Source organism: Lolium rigidum, chromosome 5 (assembly GCF_022539505.1).
Source record: "Lolium rigidum isolate FL_2022 chromosome 5, APGP_CSIRO_Lrig_0.1, whole genome shotgun sequence".
Taxonomy (NCBI): domain Eukaryota; kingdom Viridiplantae; phylum Streptophyta; class Magnoliopsida; order Poales; family Poaceae; genus Lolium; species Lolium rigidum.
Genome location: NC_061512.1, coordinates 222,923,174 through 222,949,435, shown reverse-complemented (window position 1 = coordinate 222,949,435; position 26,262 = coordinate 222,923,174). Strand labels below are relative to the sequence as shown.

Below are 26,262 nucleotides of genomic sequence, written 5' to 3'. Positions count from 1 at the left end.
TCATCACCTGAGGGGCGGCTGGAAATCCATCCACCGTCGAGCGGAGAGCGCTCGCATCGCATGGCGGCCGCCGTGGAGATCGCCTGATCCTAATCCTGCTCGTGAGTGTGAATCCCCCTCCCATCGATTTCATCTTTTGCTTGCTGATGCTTCATCCCCCCGATGCCCTTCTTGTGCGTGCTCCGTCTGTAATTAATGGCGGCTAGCCTAGGGTTTATACTTCCTAGTTACCTGCCGTCCGTTGCGGGATAGAGGCCCCGTATGGAGGGCGCACGTATGTTCGTTGGATTTCACACTGCAGCTATAAAACTGAATTTTGGGTATACATCAGAGAGGACGCTACTTTGATTTTGTTTCCTGCGGGATTAATAGTTTGGTAATGACAACTTGTTAAACTTATTGCTTGGCGAGCAGGAGTTTATTTCGTTGGTAATGCGGCAGAGATTTCGAGACGTGGTCGGTTTCGGTTTGGTAAATAAATCTTGGAAGCCAGACAAACATGTGTGCATTTCTGTCTTCTTTCTTTGCCCACAAAATTATTCAATTATCTGTTTCTTGCTACTACCTACTATAGTATTCTTTGAGCCAAACTTCAAGCAGTACAATACGATGCCCTATCTCATTTATTTAAATGTGCGTTTGCAGACGGATTTGCTAGAGCCCAACTGCCTCAACGTTGCGGGCTCGCTATGGCCACTGAAGAACCCGATCCAAAGAGGCGAATCAGCGAGGAATGCATCATAAACCGCCTCCCGAAGATCTCATTGAGAAGATATTTCTGAGCCTTCCGGTGAGCACTCTGCTGAGGTGCGTCGGCGTCTGCAAGCGCTGGCTCAACTTCATCCGGGATCCCGAGTTTGTCGCAACACAACTCCGGCATGCGCACCGGTATGCCCTTCTATTCTTCCCGCAAGGTTTGGTTTCGGGCGAGCCCTACCCCAGCGAGGGTATCCTCATCGATGAAACCTGGTCACCGTCTGTATACGTGTTGCCGGTGATTGGGCCTGATGATTACCTTTTTGGCTCGTGCAATGGACTTCTTGCCTTATACACAAACACATCAACAATCAAGATAGCTAACCTTGCAACCCGTGAGTGTCTGTATCTTGAGAAACCTGCCAAGAATGCGAGAGGCCACCACTACTCTTTCTACAGCTTTGGATTCCATCCCGTGACAAAAGAATACAAGATTACACACTTCCTTGCTGATTCCGTTGAGGGCCGCCCCAGTTATAAACACTTCAGTGTCATTCAAGTTTACACGCTTGGTGGTGAGAAATGGAGAGATATCCCAACACCAGAACCTCTTAGCTTGGACAGTGCGAGAACCTCAGGGGTTGTCAGTGTTGATGGCACAGTGTATTGGTTGACTCGAGACAAGACAGCTAGCTGGCGGCATGCAGTCATGTCCTTTGATCTCAGTGATGAAAGTTTTACAACGATACAACTGCCAGCAGATTATTTGGGTCCTCGTAGGTTGTTGATCAGAGATATAGATGGGAAATTATGTATAGTAACTGCTCAAACTGATCGCTACGATTTAAAAATTCTTCTTGCTGAGCTGCACATCTGGACACTTGACAACCCAGTAGAGCAAAGGTGGAGCCGGAAGTACAATATTAAGAACCCACCAGTTTACATTCCGGGTCCACATTTTGGTCATAGGGGTAGGATCCTCACACAGAGCAACTTCAGGGCAAGTTCGTACGAGTTGATTGGTGAGAACTTTGACTATAGCTTCAGTAAGACAGCACAGCTGTTAGACGTCAGCCCCCGGAGGTTGTACAACATGCAATCCTACATCTGTGTTAAGTCCCTCGTATGTTTAGATGCATACAAGAAGGTTGGCATTGTGCGTAAACCAAAACAGCAATTAGGCTGGCAATCAAAGAAGTGGGAGGCATGGGAGAATGAGCGTCGCGAAGTAGAGAAGTTGCGGACCAACGTCCACAAAGAGGAGCATGACTTATCTGTATGTTGGCCAAACTTTATTTGCCTTGATGAATATTCTTTCATTTTTTGAAAATTTAACAAACAATGAATTTGCCATTTTGTAGGAACTCGCAGAAAGAGTGGTTAAAATGTATCAGGTGTTGGTGGATAAGCCACTTGCTATATCTGAACGTGTACGCACGGAGCTCAATCAGGTGTTGCACCACAAGCCAGAAAAACCTAATCAGGTAATTATCTACTTAATGATAGACTGGATGCTACCATACTTTTTGCATTTTAGACATTAATAATTATTTGAGCCCAAAGGTATAATAATTTTTAGAGTGTGTTGTAACTAGTGTGTTAACATATGTCCAATAGCCAAGGTTCCTCCGACGGCTTAATTGGGTGGAACAGAAACGGGACAAGCAGGAGTTACGGTTGCGTTCATATAAGATGAATCGCAGAATTCAGGTACAGTGTGCTTGTATACTAGCCAATGACTCTTGTTGAAATATGGAAAATTTGACAAATGTTGGCTTTCCTATAGGCCATTTCGCAGGCACAAGATAACATCTCTAGTATTGTAAGAAGTTATACATCCGAGCAGGTAAACTTTTGCAGGGCTTCTAACTTCTACGTTATTCATGTTTTGTCCTAGTTGCTTTTTACTCGGTTCTTTTTTCTGACTTCTCATGTTTACCATAATAATAACTAAGGCAATTAATTTATCTTGAGAAATAAGCAACTTAGCTGTGTTCTCCCTATTCATATAAACAAATGACTTCCCAAAAAATGTTATTATTTGCCTTGACAACGTAATCTTATGCAACTGCTTGTATTCTGTTACTTTTTGCTAGTTGGTTGTACAGCCTTGTTTAATTGAGTTATCTATCACCTCCATGTAAGATGGATTGACTGCTAAGTCGTTTTTGGGTAATAAAAATAACAAGCGGTGGCCGTCATTCCTCGAAAAAAATTGAGTTATCTAACAGAACTGGCGGTGCTTTTAATCTAGCAGTCCACATATTTTACAACATACAAAATTTAATCTATTCATTACGGTTTGAGTACATCTATGTCGTACTCTAAATTTTAACTATTATATTCAGATTCCTAAAAATTAAGTTAAAGCATTGCGAATGCATTTTCATTATCATGTTTGCTGGAATATGTTATACAGTTGGTAAATGCTGAGTTTTTTGGGGGTTTATTTTAGCATAATTAATTCTAAGATTAAGTAACGAGCATGGAGTTCTAAATCAGTGAATATTGTGAGTGGCAAAGAAGGTTATTGTTTTATAGGTTGGAAATTTTCATATTTCATCTTTATTGTGCTGGTTTGAGTTATCTTCTTGAAAATTTAACAACATTGAGCAGCTTATTTCCTGTTAAAGAAGAACAATGAGGATACCTGATCAGTTTCATATTTTATCAGGACGTTCCTAGATCCATTCGAACACTTATCTTCATATTCACTTTTGGCAGGGTGTTTCAACTTCTGGTGTTTCTTCCACTCACGATAAGAACAAAAAAGAGAACCTTCCGTGTAACACCTAGCTTTCTTGGGACTCATGTTCCCATGGCTTGGATGTGTGCAACCATTGCCTGTGCGCCGATTCACTCTCTTGTTCCATCAGTTTATTTATTAAGTAAATTGCACTTTGAGGTTTCTAGTTCTTGAACTGTCTAGCGCACAATGCTGCTTGGCCCGAGAGATCCAATAGGAACAACGACCTTCCTCAAGCAGAAACAATCGTGTAATTTTCTGAACAGATTTTAATTAGTTTGAACTTGAGATGTAGAAAACTCCATAGTGCATTTTGTGCTATTATGCTTTTATGACGCACCTTGTGACTTGATAACAAACGTTTATATGGGATCTAGATTCATCCATCGTTCTCTATATTCCTTGCACTTGTTTCCTTTGCAGCAGACGATTTTGGAAGGCAGATCATCATTAGAGGTTACAGACACGCAAATTACGGAGCAAAACTGCATTCCTCAAACGAAAGAGTATTAGGCAAACCGACTGTTTACACTCTTTGAGAAAGAGAACGAAAGGTATTTTGTACTGCAGTAGTAGAAAAAAAACAGATGCACTGCAGTACCCACCTGCGCTAGGTGGGCATCCACAAACAACGATGATCCTCTATATACCGCTCCTTGCGAAACCATGCTGTCGCATGGCAGCGGCGATCGTGGAGCTCCTCTGATCTCTCTCTGCCACCGTTTCTAAATGTATAAAAAATTAGGAGTATGTATACATGTAAAAAGTAGGACACCACGACAAAAAGAAAATGAGAGGTATGGACGTCGGTTAGTACAAAGGATTACGGTAATATGCAATCATATCAGGCATGGCTTTCCCATCCTCCTCACATTGCGCTCTTTGGCTAGAGCGTATGTATACTCGTTTCGCGAGTCCTTTCACACTGCTTTCTGAAACTAAAGTACTTCTAAAAAAGTTATTTGTCTTTTGACGATCCTTATAATTTAGAGGAACACCCAACCAAGTAAACTTAGAGGAGTTTAACTTGAGGGGTTAAATGGTAGCCGCACCTAACCTATAGCTTATATTTAACTCCTTATATCTTTTTAGGCCGAATCTTTTAGCCTTTCTCACATACATATAGTTTACGAAATAGAATAATTCAAATTAAAACACGCATAGAGTTCATTCAAAAGTCATCACATTGATCAAATTCACCCTAAAAGATACCATATCGATCAAATTCATCCAAACAAAAAAACATCACATCGATCAAGTTCTTCCAAAATGAACGACATTGGTCAAGGCACCATGTAGCACCTCCAAAATCAATGATCTACGACCACATCTACCACTACAATCGTATACGAATGAAATCAAACACATCAGCGATCATTGCCACCGAGGAAATCATCATCATAGTCACCGAGGCCACAACCACTGCCACCATGTACATCATCACAGGCAAGGATCACTTGACGAGTGCGCTCCTAGTAGATCCTTAGCGTGGCATCCATCGCGTTTGCTAGTCTTTCCTCCTCAAGTGCATGCCAATGCTCATCGGTCCTTGTCTTGACTCTCCACTTCTCATCCTCCAATGCCTTGAGCTCATTCCACCTTGCCAACATGCCTTCTTTGTGTTCGTACGCCAATGGGTTCTCCGTCTCTATCATAGCAGGAATTTCATCCTTGTAGGCGCCGACTCCCCCATTCTTATTCCTCGCCTTCGCAATCTTTGCCCCTTCTGGCCTATGCTCATCCTTGACCTCGTTCGTGTGGACTCGTAATTCCTGTGGGCCTACTTCTCATTTCTAACTAGAACCGTGTAGGAATGGTGCAAACCGAAGCCCTTATGACCACCCTTTTTGTTGCGATGCTTCTATAGATCTTGAATGATAGGCCGATACTCGGTGATCGGCACCCCACTGATGGTGCTATAGATTTACTTAATCTACACTTCTGGACCATCGGTTGCAATGCTTTTTAATGGTGCCCGAGAGGTGGCCGAGTGAGCCTTGAGTGCAGTTAGATGGAACAGTGACGATGTTGTTGTATTAGTCCTCAATTCGGCTCCAAAACGTGTCCTTTGATTGATCCGCGTCCACCGAGGTTGCATCAGGAGACACATTCATCCAAGCATGACAAAGAGCAATATCTTCGGCCATGCCATAGTTTTGCGTCCTCGGCCTCTTCGCCCCCTGTGTATCTTCCTTGGCCACCTCTTCATAGGCTGGCTCCACTTCTTCATCTTCCTCGGCCGCCACTTGCTCATCGGCCACATCCTGAAATTGATCAAACCAAAGATCATCAAGGATAGGCGTGTTTCCTGATTAAAATTGTGTCATGACTCATGAAGTCGGTCACCTCCAACTCATCCGCCCTATAAACCAAAAAAAAAGCAAAAACCGCTGGCGGCAAACATTAGAACTGGCGTCCAACGATTACCGGCGGCAATCATAACCGTCGGAAGCAAACATCAACATCGGTGACCAAGAACTACCACTACACCAGTGGCCAAAGATATCGTGAACGCCGACTAGAAAAGAGAAGAACTTTACCGCGGCAATGTTACCCCGAGCACTTGGCGGGCGTCGACCTTGTCGGCAGCTCGAGCGACCAGACGCCCATGCCAACAAGGCGCAGAGGAGGCTGGAGAAGTTGTAGTGGATGCTGGAGTCAGAGTAGCCTTGGGTGTTGCGGCTGCCGCCTTCTTCTTCTTCTCCTTATTTTCTGCCGCCTCGATGAGCATCTTCATGGCCTCCGTGGGCTTCCTTTGCCGCCGAGTGCCGGCCAGAACAAGTGGAGGACGCGTGGCCATGCCTAGCCGCCGAGGTGACCTTCGCCACACCCTTGTCGCTGGTATTCACCACCAATTTTGTGCGATTCACACCGGTTTTGATCCCCAATCTCTTCCTTGCCAAAACCTTGGGCACGATAGACGATTTCGATGGTGTAAACCCAATAGAAAGGCTCAACGGGGTTGCGGAGGCGGGATGGGGGAAACAGCGGGAAGGTACCACCGCGGGTGGGAGAGCAGAGCTGGCCGTTGGGCTGGTTTTGAGGACTAACTATTATAATTTGTATTTCTCTAAATTTTTAAGGGATCCGTTGGTTTGGTTTCGGCCAAATTTTACTCCTCTAATAGATTATAAGGGACTGGTTAGAGATGTCTAAGGAAGTAAAGTGTCACTTCGCGCGTACATCTCCATGTGCATGTTTGCACGGTTGCACCCAGAGTCCCTGATGTTCCTGGGTCTGTGACACGAGGTCTACAGGCGCCATATTTTGAAGGCTGAATGGCTCGCACACACACATTTAGGATTGCATTCAAGGTTGCACCCAGACGTTCCCAAGATTGCATTCAGATTCAACACCAGAAAGGCCGTTCGGGTAATGCATCCGGCCTGTGCAGCAAAGCTTTTCTTGCACTTCCGCGTGCAATGGCGCTAGCAGAGACTTGACCGCCCTTTAATTTGGACCGCTAGCTGCAGTGGTCACGATGAACATGATGCAACGCTGAGACGGAGTCGTGTTCTCCTGCCCCTCCCATGCTGATCACAGGTCACAGCCGTAGGCACAACACTTTGTATCTGTAGTCGAAAAAAGCATCGTGCTCGATCAGTCACGAATCTGGGCTTGGACGTCGGAGCTCGGCTTGCCTTCTTCGGCCACTGCAAGCTTTAGCGATTCGCGCGTCACCATGCCGGAAATAGCTCCCCGACGGACGGTGCAGGCTTAAAGTCTCCATTAATTCACCTTACCAAAAGGCCATGACCAATCCGGAATGTCGTGATTTAAGCGGAATTCCCAAAGGAAGGTAATAAACCAGTGTGCCACAGCTCACGGCTCGAGCACCGCTCGAGCACAGCACAGAGAGAGGGGAGCGAGACCACTTCTCCGCAAATCCGGCCGAACGCGATCACCAGTTCATCACTCGCACTACACCCGTCCGGTTCCCGGCCGTCGATCGCGCGCGTTGCTGCAATGCCGAGAGTCCTCGTCGTCGTCGTCGACGTCGCGGCCGGCGGCGGTTTCAGGCCAGCCCAGTGGCTCGCGCTGCTCGGCGCGGCCCTGCTCTCCGTCTGCGTCGCGGTGTTCCTCTGCGGATCCTCGAGCACGAAGGGAGGCGACGGCAAGGCGCCGGCGCAGGAGATGGCGGACAGGAGCGCGGCCGCACCGTCCACGACGAGGCAGGGCTGCGAGGTGGCCCCGGTGCCGGTGACCGCGTCCAGGGGCGCCGCCACGGCGTCGTCGGCGTCGACGAGCGGCGGCGGTGATCTCGAACGAGGCCGCCGCGGCTACTGCGTCTGTGCTGGATGGCCGGACTGCGGGCCAAGCGGTGGCCCGTGTTTTTACAGCGGGTTCGGCGCCGAAGGCGGCGATTTCAGCTCCTGCTGCTGCTGCGACGGCGGTTGCGGCTGCGACTGCGGCGGCGTGGATTGCAGCGCCGAGGATTTCAGCTCCTGCTGTTGCTGCTGCGACTGCGGCGGCGTGGATTGCAGCGGCGTGGACTGCGGCGTCTGCGTGGACTGCATCGGCGGCTGCTGCGGAGCTTGCATGATGCTCCTGGCGTCGTGCTAGGAGCTTCATGTCTAGGTTAATGTGGCTTCTAGTTCTAGCTTAGCTAGGTTTTAGGGAAGAGCTTTGTGAGCTGATCAGCGCCACAGCTAGTTCATGGCCGAGAACGATCTATGCATGCACTGGCCAGTTAAGTACGTAGGTGTTTAGTTGCTTCTTAGTGAGAGGTTTAGAGCTAGCAAGCAGAAATTCGATGCTAACTTGGACTGTTGTAGTTATCTCGCGCATGCTATTGCGTCAGATCAAATGGCAGGTAATATATGTTGCATTAGTAATTAACGGGCTTTCTTAGTTTTGCAAAAAAATTGTGGTTACATTTGTTCTCCGAAAGTGGTTGTTGGCAATCTGGTGCTCGAACATGTTCTTGTTCTTTTTGTGTGCACAATCTTCAGCATCATTTGTTCTTCTGCTCTGTTCTCGATTGCAAGATACGGAGGTTACTCCCAGACGTGCCCTGGGAGACGACGATGCCACAGACACCATATTTGGAAGGCTGAAAGTCACACGCATTGCAATCAACACAAACGAGACTAGTTTGGCTACTGCATCCGGCCTTGGCAGCAGAGCTTTTGTTGCACAGGTGTGACGCGCTTTGACCGCTAGCTGTAGTCCTCACGAGTCACGACGCACTTGCAGCGCTGAATTGCATGCAGTCCTGTGACGTGTCCCTCTGTTCCTTCCAAGCTGATGACATGTCATAAACCCTACTACACACACTCCTATTTACATATGATCAGAGTATCACACTGCCACATGGGACTACGTTACATAAATGTTTACATGCACCAACTTCATCTTCCAGAACGGATCGGTTATTCCTATCAATCAGTGACTTCAAAATTCAAAAAACAATGGACGTGTATTCCCTCGGTCTAGAAATTAAAATAATGTGACCATGTTGCAATAGCACAAAATTAATGTTGTGTCGGATGGGAGAATGTTGGGATGACAGGCGGCCCACATTTTAGCGAAATCTGATGGATCTGGGGGATGTTGGTCACGGAATCATCCCAACCGGCTCTATGAAAAAACAAGGCATATAAATTAGAGCATGTCCAATAGCCTTTATATAATGATTGGTGAGATAGTAACAAGCCACAACAACATTATCTGCCAGTTATAAAAGCATCCGCAACACACTCATAACAGAATAAGCGATGTGTGATCAATGAAGAAACATCGGTTAGAGCATCTCCAACAGCCTTTATATAATGGATTGGTAAAATGTGGATATAATAAGAGGAGAGGGAGGGCTTAGCAATCCAACAATTTTTTTACTTTGCTAGCCTTCGTATAATAGTAATCTAACACTAGAATGCCCAGTTTTGGCTAGCTTGACCCATGGAAAAAAATAGCGCGCTATTCTAACGCTAATAGCACGCTATAGCATATCTGGAGAGCCGACGCTACGCTATTTCGATGCTATAGCGTGCTATTAAATACTCCCTCCGGTCTGATTAGATTGACGCGGAGGCTACACAGCGCTAGCCTATACGATGCACAGTGCCTGCGTCAATTAAATCCGGACGGAGGTAGTAGCACGCTATAGCATGCTAATAGCGTATTTTTAGACCCACACTATTTTATTATAGCACGCTATTTTTTTCCTTGGCTTGACCCCACATCTGCAGTTGGTCTATTTCTTTCATTGTTTTCATCTCTTCTTCTTTCCCCACTCTCTTCCTTTTACCCACGCTCACCGCCGCTCGTCACACCTAGCAAGGCCGCTCACAACTGCGCACGCTCACCTGCGCCCACGCACACACAGCCAGTACCTAGCCTAGCTGCCAGCCTAAATCGAGCGTTGTCGGGCAGGAGACGGTGCTGGAGGCTGTGGCAGACGGTGGACATCCACATGGACGGCAGATAGGACCCCGCCAACGCTAGAGCTGGCTGAAATCGACCGCGCCTGCCTGAATCGAGCGATGTTCGTCGGAATCGATGGGCGTCGTTGGAGCTCAGGGGCGGCGATGGAGGCTCGATGATGTGCGAGGGGGCATGAGCAGGGGTCGGGGAACCTCGTAGCACGCGAGGGAGGCGGCGCCAGGGTCAAATGACGGCTGGGTGGGCGGCGGGGCGGGCAGCGAGGTCACGGGTCATGCATGTGCAGAAATATCAGTTGCGGGTGGTTGGCCACTCGTGTGTCGTCCCTTGAAGTTTTACGAGGGGACGCTAGACTTTGTAAATATACACGAAGTGGAGGTGCAAGGATAGCAAGCTTGGCAAAAAAAATTGATGGGCAATCACTTATACAAAAACTACCGGAGCAATGTTTTTGGAGCAAATTGCTATATTCTAAGCTTTTACCAATTCTGCTCAAATATACAAAAGCTGTTGAAGATGCTCTTACAAGGTATAAGTAGCGCTTACATTGACAACTTGAACAAGTACTCATCAAATCCGTTCAAAGAGTACCACATGCAGTATCCGGAAAATCGTAATTAGCACGCATAGTGAGTATTTGACTAGGGCACAAGTTCAATGGAGGAAAAAGAATAAAAATTTGGGGCGGGGTGGGCTCCAGAAACGAGATCTTTTACAATCTACAACAACGAGGATATCTTACCAACCAACCAAGAGGACCTCTACATCAAATGCGCTGTCCCGGAGTTCATGAACCAGGAAAAAGGCTTGAAGAGCTCAAACAATAGCCATGATAAAATTACTGAAGCAACATCACCTATAATTTGATGACAATCTTCTCAAAATTAGCTATATACTCTAGAATTATCTATTTCCTTACACAAGAAACCTCTACCAAGATACTTATTATATCTTGCACTCTGGCGGATCTGCCAAGAGATTTAAGGATATTAAAACACACATAATTGATATGCACTATAATTCATGCAAGTCGGAAATTAAACAGTGGAGGCACAAAAGCAAGTAATTGTTCATTTTATCTTTTCATATTCAGGGGGAAACAATTGACCGATATCTCTATAAGTGGCAATATATCTCAAAGAAAAATAATGCAGCTCTGACTACAAGAATATAGTTTGATGATAGTGTATTTTTAGTAACATTGATTTGTAATTATTCTGAATAGATAAAAGGATATACTAGTTATGTTCATAGGTCGATAAAGTGAACTATACAAAATAAAAAAGTTTAGTATAAATGGTGTATTATTATCATAGACACCTGGTTGAATCCAACCAAAAAAAAATGTTCACCTCGAGCCAATAGATATAACTTTTATGGGCAAGAGATCTTTGTAAATATAGGTTCATACTCTTGATAGCGGAATGGTAAGTCGTTGTGGACGAACCATCCCCTTTTTTTGGTCATTTTTGGCTTTCCAGGGAATAATTATGCTGTTCGTTTTTCACTTTTAAGATTTTACATTTCTCTGGATATTCTCCTTTTTTATCTTTTCAAAAAAAATAAACGACACAATTAATTTGGACATCAACCTTTCACCCCATATATTTCTTGACTAAACTTGGCCGCTATTAAAAAAATACATTTTAATAAACCCTAATTTGCCCCATTGCACTACAACAAACATAATTTAATGTTGGAGAAATCCAAAAAAACATCATCAGACTCTTTTTTTCGATATAGAACCCAGTCATATGAAAACAAGCCTGTCCAACGTGAAAATTGAAAACAATTCACATCACTAATCTTTGACTATTTTTTGGATCTGTTACTGAAACCCCTAGAAATAATCAATGAAAGAAAAACCAAAATTTACAATGATGATCAATCGTAAAATGGCCTCCCCATAACCTGAACTTAATTTCATCACTAGCAAATCATCTACCCTGCGCATACACCTTGGTGATATTTGAAGAATAACCAGGTTTAGCCCATTTTCAATGTTGAGGACACGTAAGAGCATCTCCACCGGCGCCCCCGATAGCGGCCCCGATAGCAATTTGGGGGCCGGGAGCCAAAATGGGCTCGCACCGGCGCGCCCCAAACGGCGCCGGCGATTTTTGGAGCCAAATAGAAGCGCCGGCAACCCCGTGCCGGCCCCTTCGCCAAGGGCGCGAATCGGGCGCGCCGGCGCCTCGCGGGGCTGAAAATTTTGGGCGTGGGAGCCGCTTGTCAGCCGCACAACAAAAAAACATCTTCTCCCCCAAAACCCCGTTCCCTCCGCCGCTCATTTCTCCCGCCAGCCGCTCCATCTCCCATCCAGCCTCCAACCCGAAAAAACCCTCGTCGCCGCGCCATGGCACCGAAGAGAAAGCCTCCGGTGAAGGCAGCGAAGCCGCCAACGAAGGTGCCGCCGAAGACGCGCACCGTAGCGCCGAAGGAGAAGCCGGCGACCATGCCGCATGAGGAGTGGGAGACGGAGATGGACCGCCGCGCCTTCATCACGGCCGACCGCAGGAGGCGCCGCATCGCCGCCCTCGAAGCAAAGAAAGCGGCGGCCTCTGCGGAAGCGTGCCTGAGCTTGGGCGGCGGCCTGAACAGCATCTCGAGCTCCCCGTCGTCGCCGGGTTACTACGCGAGGTACACCGCGGACGCGCCGTCGATCTCGCAGATGTGGCTGTCGCAGATGGACGGTCGCGCCCGCTACTCCCCCGAGTTCGGCGACAGCGACATGACCGTCGACAACAACGCGCCGTCTCGCCGGATTCAACGGCTCGGGGCAGCGGCGCCTTCTGCTTCCCTGACCTGAATGATTCGCCTGACCTGCGCCGCACCGAGGTCCAGGGCCACGTGACGGACGGCACCGGCCTTCCCCGCCACCTCTTCCCCGTCGACGACAGGCACACCCACCAGGTGTTCGGCAGCGCGTCCGGCGTGTCCATGGTCTAGGACAAGGTGTATTTCCTTACTTTTTATGTGTTGTGTGCATCGTAGACACCGGCGGCTGATGCGTGCAATTAACACACGTCCGTTGGGAACGCCAAGAGGAAGGTGTGATGCGTACAGTAGCAAGTTTTCCCTCAGAAAGAAACCAAGGTTTATCGAACCAGTAGGAGCCAAGAAGCACGTTGAAGGTTATTGGTGGCGGAGTGTAGTGCGGCGCAACACCAGGGATTCCGGCGCCAACGTGGAACCTGCACAACACAATCACAGAACTTTGCCCCAACGTAACAGTGAGGTTGTCAATCTCACCGGCTTGCTGTAAACAAAGGATTAAACGTATTGTGTGGAAGATTGTTTGCGAAAAACAGTAAAGAACAATTGCAGTAGATTGTATTTCAGATGTAAAGAATAGGACCGGGGTCCACAGATCACTAGTGGTGTCTCTCCCATAAGATAAACAGATGTTGGGTGAACAAATTACAGTTGGGCAATTGACAAATAAAGAAGGCATAACAATGCACATACATATATCATGATGAGTACTATAAGATTCAATCAGGGCATTACGACAAAGTACATAGACCGCTATCCGACATGCATCTATGCCTAAAACGTCCACCTTCGGGTTATCATCCGAACCCCCTCCGGTATTAAGTTGTAAACAACAGGACAATTGCATTAAGTATGGTGCGTAATGTAATCAACACAAATATCCTTAGACAAAGCATCGATGTTTTATCCCTAGTGGCAACGAGCACATCCACAACCTTAGAACTTTCCGTCATTGTCCCGATTTAATGGAGGCATGAACCCACTATCGAGCATAAATACTCCCTCTTGAAGTCACAAGTATCAACTTGGCCAGAGCCTCTACTAGCAACGGAGAGCATGCAAGAACATAAATAACATATATGATAGATTGATAATCAACTTGACATAGTATTCAATATTCATCGGATCCCAACAAACACAACATGTAGCATTACAAATAGATGATCTTGATCATGATAGGCAGCTCACAAGATCTAACATGATAGCACAATGAGGAGAAGACAACCATCTAGCTACTGCTATGGACCCATAGTCCGGGGGTGGACTACTCACACATCAATCCGTAGGCGATCATGGCGATGAAGAGACCTCCGGGAGATGATTCCCCTCTCGGCAGGGTGCCGGAGGCGATCTCCCGAATCCCCGAGATGGGATTGGCGGCGGCGGCGTCTGCGGAAGGTTTTCCGTATCGTGGCTCTCGGTGCTGGGGGTTTCGCGACGAAGGCTTTAAGTAGGCGGAAGGGCAGGTCGGGGGGCCACACGAGGGCCCCACACAACAGGCCGGCGCGGCCAAGGCCCGGGCCGCGCCGCCCTAGTGTGTGGCCACCTCGTGGCCCCACTTCGTATCCTCTTCGGTCTTCCGGAAGCTTCGTGGAAAAATAGGACCACGGGCGTTGATTTCGTCCAATTCCGAGAATATTTCCTTACTAGGATTTACTGAAACCAAAAACAGCAGAAAACAACAAGCGGCTCTTCGGCATCTCGTCAATAGGTTAGTGCCGGAAAATGCATAATATGACATATAATGTGTATAAAACATGTGAGTATCATCATAAAAGTAGCATGGAACATAAGAAATTATAGATACGTTTGGGACGTATCAAGCATCCCCAAGCTTAGTTCCTACTCGCCCTCGAGTAGGTAAACGATAACAAAGATAATTTCTGAAGTGACATGCTATCATAATCTTGATCATACTATTGTAAGCATATGAGATGAATGCAGCGATTCGAAGCAATGATGAAGATAATGAGTAAACAAATGAATCATATAGCAAAGACTTTTCATGAATAATACTTTCAAGACAAGCATCAATAAGACTTGCATAAGAGTTACCCATAAGGCAATAAATTCAAAGTAAAGGCATTGAAGCAACACAAAGGAAGATATAAGTTTCAGCGGTTGCTTTCAACTTCAACATATATATCTCATGGATAATTGTCAACACAAAGCAATATAACAAGTGCAATAGGTAAACATGTAAGAATCAATGCACACAGTTGATACAAGTGTTTGCTTCTGGGATAGAAAGAATAGGCAAACTGACTCAAAAATAAAGTAAAAGATTGGCCCTTCGCAGAGGGAAGCATTGATTACTATATTTGTGCTAGAGCTTTTCATTTTGAAAACAAGAAACAATTTTGTCAACGGTAGTAATAAAGCATATGTGTTATGTATAAGATATCTTATAAGTTGCAAGCCTCATGCATAGTATACTAATAGTGCTCGCACCTTGTCCTAATTAGCTTGGATTAACACGGATTATCATTGCATAGCATATGTTTCAACCAAGTATCACAAAGGGGTACCTTTATGCCGCCTGTACAAAGGTCTAAGGAGAAAGCTTGCATTGGATTTCTCGCTTTTGATTATTCTCAACTTAGACATCCATACCGGGACAACATAGACAACAGATAATGGACTCCTCTTTAATGCATAAGCATTCAACAACAGTTAATTTTCTCATAAGAGATTGAGGATTAGCTGTCCAAACTGAAATTCCACCATGAATCATGGCTTTAGTTAGCGGCCCAATGTTCTTCTCTAACAGTATGCATACACAAACCATTTGATCATGAAAATCGCCCTTACTTCAGACAAGACGAACATGCATAGCAACTCACATGATATTCAACAAAGGTAAAAGTTGATGGCGTCCCCAGAAATATGGTTACCGCTCAACAAGCAACTTATTAAGAAATAAGACACATAAGTACATATCCTTCACCACGATAGTTTTTAAGGCTTTTTGTCCCATGAGCTATATATTGTAAAGGCAAAGAATAGAAATTTTAAAGGTAGCACTCAAGTAATGTACTTTGGAATGGCGGAGAAATACCATGTAGTAGGTAGGTATGGTGGACACAAATGGCATAGTATTTGGCTCAAGGATTTGGATGCACGAGAAGAATTCCTCTCAATACAAGGCTAGACTAGCAAGGTTGTTTGAAGCAAACTCAAGTATAAAAGGTGCAGCAAAGCTCACATATGAACATATTGTAACTATTATAAGACTTTACATTGTCTCCTTGTTGTTCAAACACCTCAACCAGAAAATATCTAGACTCTAGAGATCAATCATGCAAACCAAATTTTAACAAGCTCTATGTAGTTATTCATTAATGAGTACAAGGTACATGATGCAAGAGCTTAAACATGATCTATATGAGCACAACAATTGCCAATTATCACATTATTCAAGACATTAAACCATTTACCACATGCGGCATTTTCCGTTTCCAACCATATAACAATGAATGAAATAGTCCAACTTTCGCAATGAACATTAAAGATAAAGCTAAGAACATATTTGTTCATACGAAACAGCGGAGCGTGTCTCTCTCCCACACAAAGAATGCTAGGATCCGATCTTATTCAAACAAAAACAAAAATAAAAGCAAACAGACGCTCCAAGTAAAGCACATAAGATGTGACGGAATAAAAATATAGTTTCACTAGAGGAACCTGATAAGTTGTCGATGAAGAAGGGATGCCTTGGGCATCCCCAAGCTTAGACGCTTGAGTCTTCTTAAAATATGCAGAGGATGAACCACGGGGGCATCCCCAGGCTTTGACTTTTCACTCTTCTTGATCATATTGTATCATCCTCCTCTCTTGACCCTTGAAAACTTCCTCCACACCAAACTCGAAACAAACTCATTAGTGGGTCAGTGCATAATTCATATATTCAGATGTGACATAATCATTCTTAACACTTCTGGACATTGCACAAAGCTACTGAAAGTTAATGGAACAAAGAAATCCATCAAACATAGCAAAACAGGCAATGCGAAATAAAAGGCAGAATCTGTCAAAACAGAACAGTTCGTAAAGACGAATTTTAAAGTGGCACCAGACTTGCTCAGATGAAAATGCCCAAATTGAATGAAAGTTTCGTACATATCTTAGGATCACGCACGTAAATTGGCAGATTTTTCTGAGTTACCTACAGAGAGGCATATCGAAATTCGTGAGAGCAAGAAATCTGTTTCTGCGCAGCAATCCAAATCTAGTATTGGCTTTACTATCAAAGACTTTACTTGGCACAAAAATGCAATAAATAAAGATAAGGAGAGGTTACTACAGTAGTAACAACTTCCAAGACTCAAATATAAAACAAAAGTGCAGAAGTAAAATAATGGGTTGTCTCCCATAAGCGCTTTTCTTTAACGCCTTTCAGCTAGGCGTGAAAGTGTGAATCAAGTATTGTCAAGAGACGAAGCATCAACATCATAATTTTTTCTAATAATAGAATCATAAGGTAACTTCATTCTCTTTCTAGGGAAGTGTTCCATACCTTTCTTGAGAGGAAATTGATATTTAATATTACCTTCCTTCATATCAATGGTAGCACCAACCAGTTCGAAGAAAAGATCTTCCCAATATAATGGGACAAGATGCATTGCATTCAATATCCAAGACAACAAAATCAACGGGGACAAGGTTATTGTTAACCATAATGCGAACATTATCAATCCTCCCCAAAGGTTTCTTTATAGCATTATGAACGAGATTAACATCCAAATAACAATTTTTCAATGGTGGCAAGTCAAGCATATCATAAATTTTCTTAGGCATAACAGAAATACTTGCACCAAGATCACATAAAGCATTACAATCAAAATCATGCATTGACCCTCATCTTAATGATGGGATCCCAACCATCTTCCAACTTCCTAGGAATAGAGGTTTCAAGTTTTAGTTTCTCTTCTCTAGCTTTTATGAGAGCATTTGTAATATGTTTTGTAAAGGCCAAATTAATAGCACTAGCATTGGGACTTTTAGCAAGCTTTTGTAAGAACTTTATAACTTCAAAGATGTGACAATCATCAAAGTCTAAACCATTATTATCTACAGCAATGGGATCATTGTCCCCAATATTTTGAAAAATTTCAGCAGTTTTGTCAATTTCAGCAGTTTTAGCAGTTTCAGGTAATTTCGCACGCTTTGCATTAGGAGTAGAAACATTGCCAACACCAATTATTTTACCATTGATAGTAGGAGGTGTAGCAACATGTGAATCATTAACATTACTAGTGGTGGTAATAGTCCATACTTTAGCTACATTATCTTTAACAAGTTTTTCATTTTCTTCTCTTTCCCACCTAGCATGCAATTCAGCCATCAATCTTATACTCTCATTAATTCTAACTTGGATGGAATTTGCTGTAGTAACAATTTTATTATCAACATCCTTATTAGGCATAACTTTCAATTTTAAAAGATCAACATCAGATGCAAGTCTATCAACCTTAGAAGCAAGAATATCAATTTTATCAAGCTTTTCCTCAACAGATTTGTTAAAAGCAGTTTGTGTACTGATAAATTCTTTAAGCATGGCTTCAAGACCAGGGGTACACTCCTATTATTGTTGTAAGAATTCCCATAACTATTACCATTAGCATAAGGATATGGCCTATAGTTGTTACCAGAATTATTCCTATAAGCATTGTTGTTGAAATTATTATTTTTAATGAAATTCACATCAACATGTTCTTCTTGGGCAACCAATGAAGCTAAAGGAACATTATTAGGATCAACATTAGATCTTCCATTCACAAGTATAGACATAATAGCATCAATCTTATCACTCAAGGAGGAGGTTTCTTCAACAGAATTTACCTTCTTACCTTGTGGAGCTCTTTCCGTGTGCCATTCAGAGTAATTTATCATCATATCATCAAGAAGCTTTGTTGCCGCCCCAAAGTAATGGACATAAAGGTACCTCCAGCAGCAGAATCCAATAGGTTCCGCGAAGAAAAATTCAATCCTGCATAAAAGGTTTGGATGATCATCCAAGTAGTTAGTCCATGGGTTGGGCAATTCTTTACCAAGGATTTGATTCTCTCCCATGCTTGAGCAACATGTTCATTATCTAATTGCTTAAAATTCATTATGCTACTTCTCAAAGATATAATTTTAGCGGGAGGATAATATCTACCAATAAAAGCATCCTTACATTTAGTCCATGAATCAATACTATTTCTAGGCCAGAGATAGCAACCAATCTTTAGCTCTTCCTCTTAAGGAGAAAGGAAACAATTTCAATTTTATAATGTCACCATCTACATCCTTATACTTTTGCATTTCACATAGTTCAACAAAATTATTAAGATGGGCAGCAACATCATCAGAACTAACACCGGAAAATTGCTCTCTCATAACAAGATTTAGTAAAGCAGGTTTAATTTCAAAGAATTCTGCTGTAGTAGCAGGTGGAGCAATAGGTGTGCATAGGAAATCATTATTATTTGTGCTAGTGAAGTCACACAACTTAGTATTCTCAACAGTACCCATTTTAGCAGTAGTAAATAAAGCAAACTAGATAAAGTAAATGCAAGTAACTAATTTTTTGTGTTTTTGATATAGAGAGCAAGACAGTAAATAAAGTAAAACTAGCAACTAATTTTTTTGTGTGTTTTGTTTAAGTGCAGCAAACAAAGTAGTAAATGAAGTAAAACAAAGCAAGACAAAAAAAAAGTAAAGAGATTGGAAGTGGGAGACTCCCCTTGCAGCGTGTCTTGATCTCCCCGGCAACGGCGCCAGAAAAAGTGCTTGATGCGTGCAGTTAACACACGTCCGTTGGGAACCCCAAGAGGAAGGTGTGATGCGTACAGTAGCAAGTTTTTCCTCAGAAAGAAACCAAGGTTTATCGAACCAGTAGGAGCCAAGAAGCACGTTGAAGGTTGTTGGTGGCGGAGTGTAGTGCGGCGCAACACCAGAGATTCCGGCGCCAACGTGGAACCTGCACAACACAATCACAGAACTTTGCCTCAATGTAACAGTGAGGTTGTCAATCTCACCGGCTTGCTGTAAACAAAGGATTAAACGTATTGTGTGGAAGATTGTTTGCGAAAAACAGTAAAGAACAATTGCAGTAGATTGTATTTCAGATGTAAAGAATAGGACTGGGGTCCACAGATCACTAGTGGTGTCTCTCCCATAAGATAAACAGATGTTGGATGAACAAATTACAGTTGGGCAATTGACAAATAAAGAAGGCATAACAATGCACATACATATATCATGATGAGTACTATGAGATTCAATCGGGGCATTACGACAAAGTACATAGACCGCTATCCGACATGCATCTATGCCTAAAAAGTCCACCTTCGAGTTATCATCCGAACCCCCTCAAGTATTAAGTTGTAAACAACGAGACAATTGCATTAAGTATGGTGCGTAATGTAATCAACACAAATATCCTTAGACAAAGCATCGATGTTTTATCCCTAGTGGCAACAGACACATCCACAACCTTAGAACTTTACGTCACTTGTCCCGGATTTAATGGAGGCATGAACCCACTATCGAGCATAAATACTCCCTCTTGGAGTCACAAGTATCAACTTGGCCGAGCCTCTACTAGAAACGGAGAGCATGCAAGAACATAAATAACATATATGATAGATTGATAATCAACTTGACATAGTATTCAATATTCATCGGATCCCAACAAACACAACATGTAGCATTACAAATAGATGATCTTGATCATGATAGGCAGCTCACAAGATCTAACATGATAGCACAATGAGGAGAAGACAACCATCTAGCTACTGCTATGGACCCATAGTCCAGGGGTGGACTACTCACACATCAATCCGGAGGCGATCATGGCGATGCGAGAGACCTCCGGAGATGATTCCCCTCTCCCGGCGGGGTGCCGAAGGCGATCTCCGAATCCCCCGAGATGGGATTGGCGGCGGCGGCGTCTGCGGAAGGTTTTCCGTATCGTGGCTCTCGGTGCGGGGGTTTCGCGACGAAGGCTTTAAGTAGGCGGAAGGGCAGGTCAGGGGGACACACGAGGGCCCCACACAACAGGCCGGCGCGGCCAAGGCCCAGGCCGCGCCGCCCTAGTGTGTGGCCACCTCGTGGCCCCACTTCGTATCCTCTTCGGTCTTCCGGAAGCTTCGTGGAAAAATAGGACCACGGGCGTTGATTTCGTCCAATTCCGAGAATATTTCCTTACTAGGATTTCTGAAACCAAAAACAGCAGAAAACAACAAGCGGCTCTTCGGCATCTCGTCAATAGGTTAGTGCCGGAAAATGCATAAATATGACATATAATGTGTATAAAACATGTGAGTATCATCATAAAAGTAGCATGGAACATAAAAAATTATAGATACGTTTGGGCGTATCAGCGGCGACTGAAAGTTTAACTTTATGTGTAGTTTGCCGGCGAGGAGGAGATCATGAATGGCATCATATGCGGCCATGCCTACGAACCCCCGGTCGACGACTACGAAGAAGAGGCCGACGAGGATGGAGGTGAGGAGGAAGTCCAGGAGGAGCTGATCGACGCCGAGACCGGCGCCAGCGTGAGGAGGACGCGTGGACGGTCCACCGGCACTCGTGGTACCAGGTGGAGGTCCTTGGAGGATGAATGCCTCATCGAGACGTGGAAGCAAGTGAGTTTTTGCCCCATCACCGGCGCAAACCAAACCGGAGGCAAGTACTACAAGCGCATTCTCGATTGTTTCAAATAGAAGAAGAACTATGGTGATTACGCCACCATGGAGATGAACCGAAACAAGGGTGCCCTCTCTCACCGTTGGAACTTGATCAAGGCGGCGTGTAGCAAGCTCCATGGCTTTTACGAGAAGATCAAGGCACGGAAGGAGAGCAGCAAGACGATGGTCGATTGGGTATGATCTCTATCTTATTTGCATATGAATTGTTGATCAATGTTGTTGCATATGAATTGATGATGTATATGAATTGATGATCAATGTTGGTGCATATGAATTGTTGATCAATGTTGTTGCATATGAATTGATGATGTATATGAATTGATGATCAGTGTTGTTTCATTGTTTTGCATCATATGTTGTTAGATGCGCGATGCCCTCGATATGTACAAGCACATGAACGACGACAAGGACTTCCCGTTTATGCATTGCTACAACAAGCTCCAAGGTTGCAAGAAACGGGACGACCTCCTATCCACTCTCTTGAAGGACGGGGAAGATGGGCCGGTCGATCCAGCCGGCGCCTCCACCGGGCCCCCATTGGCAACAAGAAGGCCAAGGCCGACGGAGAATGCGGCGCCGGTTTTGGTAGCCATGGACGCCTCCATCGAGAAGATGATCACCTCCTTCTCGGTGGAGAACAAGGAAAGCTGCCGATAGAGCCGCCGTCGTGTGGAAGGCCATCCTCGACAAGCAAGACGCCAAGATCGAGTTGGAGAGGGAGAGGGTGGAGGCGGCGAAGATGGAAGCTCCCGCCGCTGCCATGAAGGCCACCAACGAAGCGACGCAGCTCTCGTTGGCCAAAATGTCTCAAGAATCGAAGATCTTGATGGCCGACATGGAGAAGATGGACCCCTTGGCGCGGACGTGGCACGAGATGTACCGCGAGCGCATCGGTCAAGAGGTGATGGCGGCGCGAGCTGCGTCGGCGTCTCCCCCGGCACCGTCCACGTCAATGTCTACCCCAGCACCGTCTCTGTTCATGTCTCCCCCGGCACCGTCCCCGTTCATGTACGCCGGCACCCTCCACGTTCATGCCCCCACCGGCGACCGTGGATCCTGTTGCGACGACGGAGCTGCCGCCGGCCGCCGATGAGGAAGCCGTCGAGGTTGCGCCGCCCGTGACCTCCTTCGTGTGATCATGTGACCCTTTTTGCGCCGGAAACGGCGATCTGATGGCCGTGTGTTGGCCCGAACTTCTTATTCGTAGATTTATTCGAATTTGGTGGCCGTGTGTTGGCCCAAACTTCTTATTCATAGACTTATTCGAGTTTTTATGGTTATGTTTGAGATTTCAAATTCAAATTACCTATCGAGGCCGTCTGTTTGGGGGCTCCGGTGTGGAAGCAGCTCCCCCAAATGAAGGATGCTGTGCAGGCGCCCCCGTTTGGGGCGCCTATTTAGGGCCTCTGGTGGAGATGCTCTAAGGAGTGCGGGAATAACTGGCAGTACTACAGTGGTGATACGCCGTAATTGGCTAATTGCAGCAACCAACTCGTGCTTCTCGTTGAAGCAAATCCAGATCGCTTCCAGATCTCTCCTTCTGCAAGGAAGTTACATACATAATGTTGAAGTATGCAGGACGTAGAGCATACGACATGGGAGTATGGGGAGAACTGGCATTATACGTCCGGAGACAATAAAACCAGGCAAGAACGGACAGTTTCTCGGATCGATCAGCATCAGTATGTCACAATCAGCAACTCGTAGATGTGCACGTTTTCTACTCTCAACAAGTCACAATCGGCAATCATACAACAGGGCCGATGGTGAGATGGTAACAACTAACAAGTAACTGCATTGTCAGTTATGACGGTACATCATTCAGCAACACTCAGGAACAGACAGCGATGAGCGATCAATGAAGAAGAAACATCAGTTACAAGGTACAAATAGCGGTTACATTGACAGCTTGAACAAGTACTCATCAAATCCTTCAAAGAGTACCATACGCGGTTTTCCGAAAAATCACAATTAACATGCATAAGAGAGTATTTGACTAGAGCTAACAAGTTCAATGGAAGAAAAAAGAAACTTGGGGCAGGGCAGGGGCTCCAGAAACGAGCTCTTACAATCTACAACAAACGAGTGTACCTTCCCAGCCAAGAGGAGCTCTACATCTTTCTTCTCTTTCTGCGCCGCGCCAGCCAGCTCAAATGCGCTGCGTCCGATTCCATGTGCCACGAAAAAGGCCTAGAAGAACTCAAACTCTAGGTAGTTATCTGAGCCCTTCTGGTTAGAAGCCGGTGCGACCTTTCCATTGGCTGATGGGGCTTGCTTCGGGCGGCAGTCCAGCTCTACAGGCTTCGGTATGTCCGGAGGGCTCGCGCATCTTATGAGAGCCCAGTTCACACCCTCGAAGAAGGGGTGTTGCTTTATCTCTGTAGCTCCACGCTTGTGCCCGAGCCGGTGCTGCGGGTCCTTGACCAGTAGTCCCCTTATCATGTCCCTTGCTGAGAAGCTCACTAGCGGGGACTCTGGGAACCGCAAGGGCTGACCGACAACGTTGAAAAGCGTAGCCCGGTTGCCTGAACCCTTGAAAGGGGTCTTGCCAAAGAGTAGCTCATACAAGAATATGCCAAAGGTCCACCAATCCACCGCGCTGCCATGGCCTTCTCCTTTCACTATCTCTGGGGCCAAGTACTCGTGGGTGCCCACAAAGGACATGGACCGGGCATCAGTTGGCTCAGCGATCATCTCAGGGAATAGGTTCACTTGGTTTGCGACTTCAGGCTTTGATTTCTCCTTCTTGGATTTAGACTTGGACTTGGACTTGGAGAAGAATCGAGGACCAAAGCATGTGGTTGGAACAACACACGATGGCTGAATGCAAGCAGGCTGCACACAGTATGCTGCATTGTTCCTCTGCAGAGCATCCAGGGCAGGGTTTGCTCCCCTGATCACGGTTGGGCTCGTTGAACAACGAAGAGAGAGGTCAAAATCTGTCAGCATGATGTGGCCATCCTCCCGAACCAGGACATTTTCAGGCTTCAGATCACGGTAAATAATCCCAAGCATATGCAGGTACTCCAATGCAAGGAGCACCTCTGCAACATAGAACCTGAAACATCAAGTGCAGATTTGAGGTAAATTCTTTAGCAAAGGCTGGTCAGCACATCTTTGTTATGCAAATCAAAATTTGCTCAAAAGAACACATGCCTATCATAACCCGTGAAATCTAATAATGATCCACTTCTTAATCATAGCAATTTAAACTATACACTATATCATGGCATGGAACATATTAGTTATCTAGGACATACTGCCCTTTCCTGATTAGTACATGCACAATAAACTTGTTAAGTATTAATTAGAGTGTAAAACTACTTACATATGTCAAGTACAACCTGACAAGTCAATATAATCACAAAAGATAGTGAAATAATGTTAAGCAGTAGGCAAGACACATAATAAACCGTCTAATAAAAAAGGCCCATGTAATCAACAAATCATTCACAATGAACTCATAGATAGCAGGAAGGAGTGCATACTTTGCTGCTTGCTCTGAAAAATGTTTTCCAGCCTGCCTTTGTCGAAGGGTGTGCAAGTCGCCTCCAGGGCAAAACTCCATCACCAGACACGAGAACTTGTCCGTCTCAAAATGAGTATATAGGGTTGGTAGAAATGGATGATCCAGGGACTGCAGTATCTCCCGCTCAGTCTGCGCCCGAAGCAGCTTCTTCCGACTCGCCAAAGACGTTTTGTCCATCACCTTCATCGCAAAGTGGCTCTTTGTTCCACTCAGTTCAGAGAGGTACACACTGCCAATATCACCAGAGCCCAGCTTCTTGAGCAGCCTAAACTGGTTCAGACCAAGAACACCTTCCCTGGATTTGACCACTTGGATGGCCTCCCACCTCGAATCATTCCCTTTGTGCGGCTTAGTGGTGGCACTGCTCATGCTGCTGCAGGAGCTCTCGTCACTCAAGTCACTGCTGGCACTCACACGGCACATGCTGCTCTTGCCACTCTCGGTGAAATCCCGTCCACTCGTCTTGGCACTACCACTGGTCTTACCCAAACTATTTGTCCCATCACTCACTTTAGCAGAAGCAAAGCTATCACTCATGCTACTCTTTTGCGATGACTTCTTTTCCGGATTCTCATTAGAATCGGAGTCTTTCTTCTCCTTTAGCTCGCCAGAATCTCCGTCCGGGGCTAGTGGCACATCCCCGGAATCCGAGGAGAGGCCCGAGGTATCCTTCTCCAACACAGAAGCTGGAGATTCCAGCTGCTCGTGCGACTCCACCGAGATCTCCTCAGCAGCAGCAGACCGTTGCCTGCCATCTTCCCCCATCTCCTTGGGCTTTGCCGCTTGCTCGTGCATGCTTTTGGGAGCAGATTCAGAAGACATGAACTGGACAGCTGATCAGCGAACAAACAACTCAGTACCCAGTGTAGGACTGACCGAGCAATTCCCAACGGCCTAACCTGCAAACCAAACAACAGAATAATAATTAGGGTTTGTTCGTCACATGCTGCTATACAATATACCCACACAAATCGCCCAACAGCCTAGTCTCTCTCACCAACCAAAACACGCAAAAGGATCGGAAACATTCCAAGAAATCTAAACGACCGGACCAGGTAAGATGGACAGCTCAACTGCCGCGACAACAAAGCGAACTAAGACGAGGAGAAAACAAGCACCGCAGACAAGAAAAATCCCCACGCGCAAATCAAAAGGGGCGAAATCTCTTCAGGAATCCTTCCTGGGACCAAGAAATCACCTGCAGGCTGCTGCAGACTCACACAGCAAGAGCTACAACTACGCTCTGGTGGGCAGATCCACCCATCCGGCCGCCCCTGCTACGCCGCCGCCCCAAAAGGCTCCCCCACCGAGAGAAGAAGAAGAAGGAGAAAGAGGGCCGGCCTAGAGATCACAAGCCCCCCACCCGGCAGCATCACCCACAAAAATAGGGCGGGGTGGGCCAGAAGCGCGGAGATTAATAACAAAAGGGAATC

General features: G+C 45.5%; 2 protein-coding genes across 2 annotated transcripts; one reads left to right on the top strand and one right to left on the bottom strand.

The window, feature by feature from the left end:
* The first annotated feature begins 22 nt into the window (after positions 1-22).
* LOC124655340 (putative F-box/LRR-repeat/kelch-repeat protein At1g11620) lies at positions 23-3,528 on the top strand. Its single transcript, XM_047194253.1, is given in 7 exon segments — positions 23-101; positions 646-753; positions 756-1,972; positions 2,058-2,180; positions 2,314-2,406; positions 2,483-2,542; positions 3,421-3,528. Coding segments are annotated over 6 exon segments (1,629 nt in total). The 5' UTR covers positions 23-101; positions 646-689; the 3' UTR covers positions 3,493-3,528.
* Positions 3,529-23,140: 19,612 nt separating this feature from the next.
* LOC124652609 (serine/threonine-protein kinase D6PK-like) lies at positions 23,141-25,721 on the bottom strand. The gene is made up of 2 exons (XM_047191645.1): positions 24,789-25,721; positions 23,141-24,358 (listed from the first exon to the last, which is right to left on the bottom strand). Exons 1-2 carry the CDS (start codon positions 25,649-25,651, stop codon positions 23,491-23,493), a joined length of 1,731 nt encoding a protein of 576 aa, XP_047047601.1. The 5' UTR covers positions 25,652-25,721; the 3' UTR covers positions 23,141-23,490.
* Between the last annotated feature and the right edge of the window lie 541 nt (positions 25,722-26,262).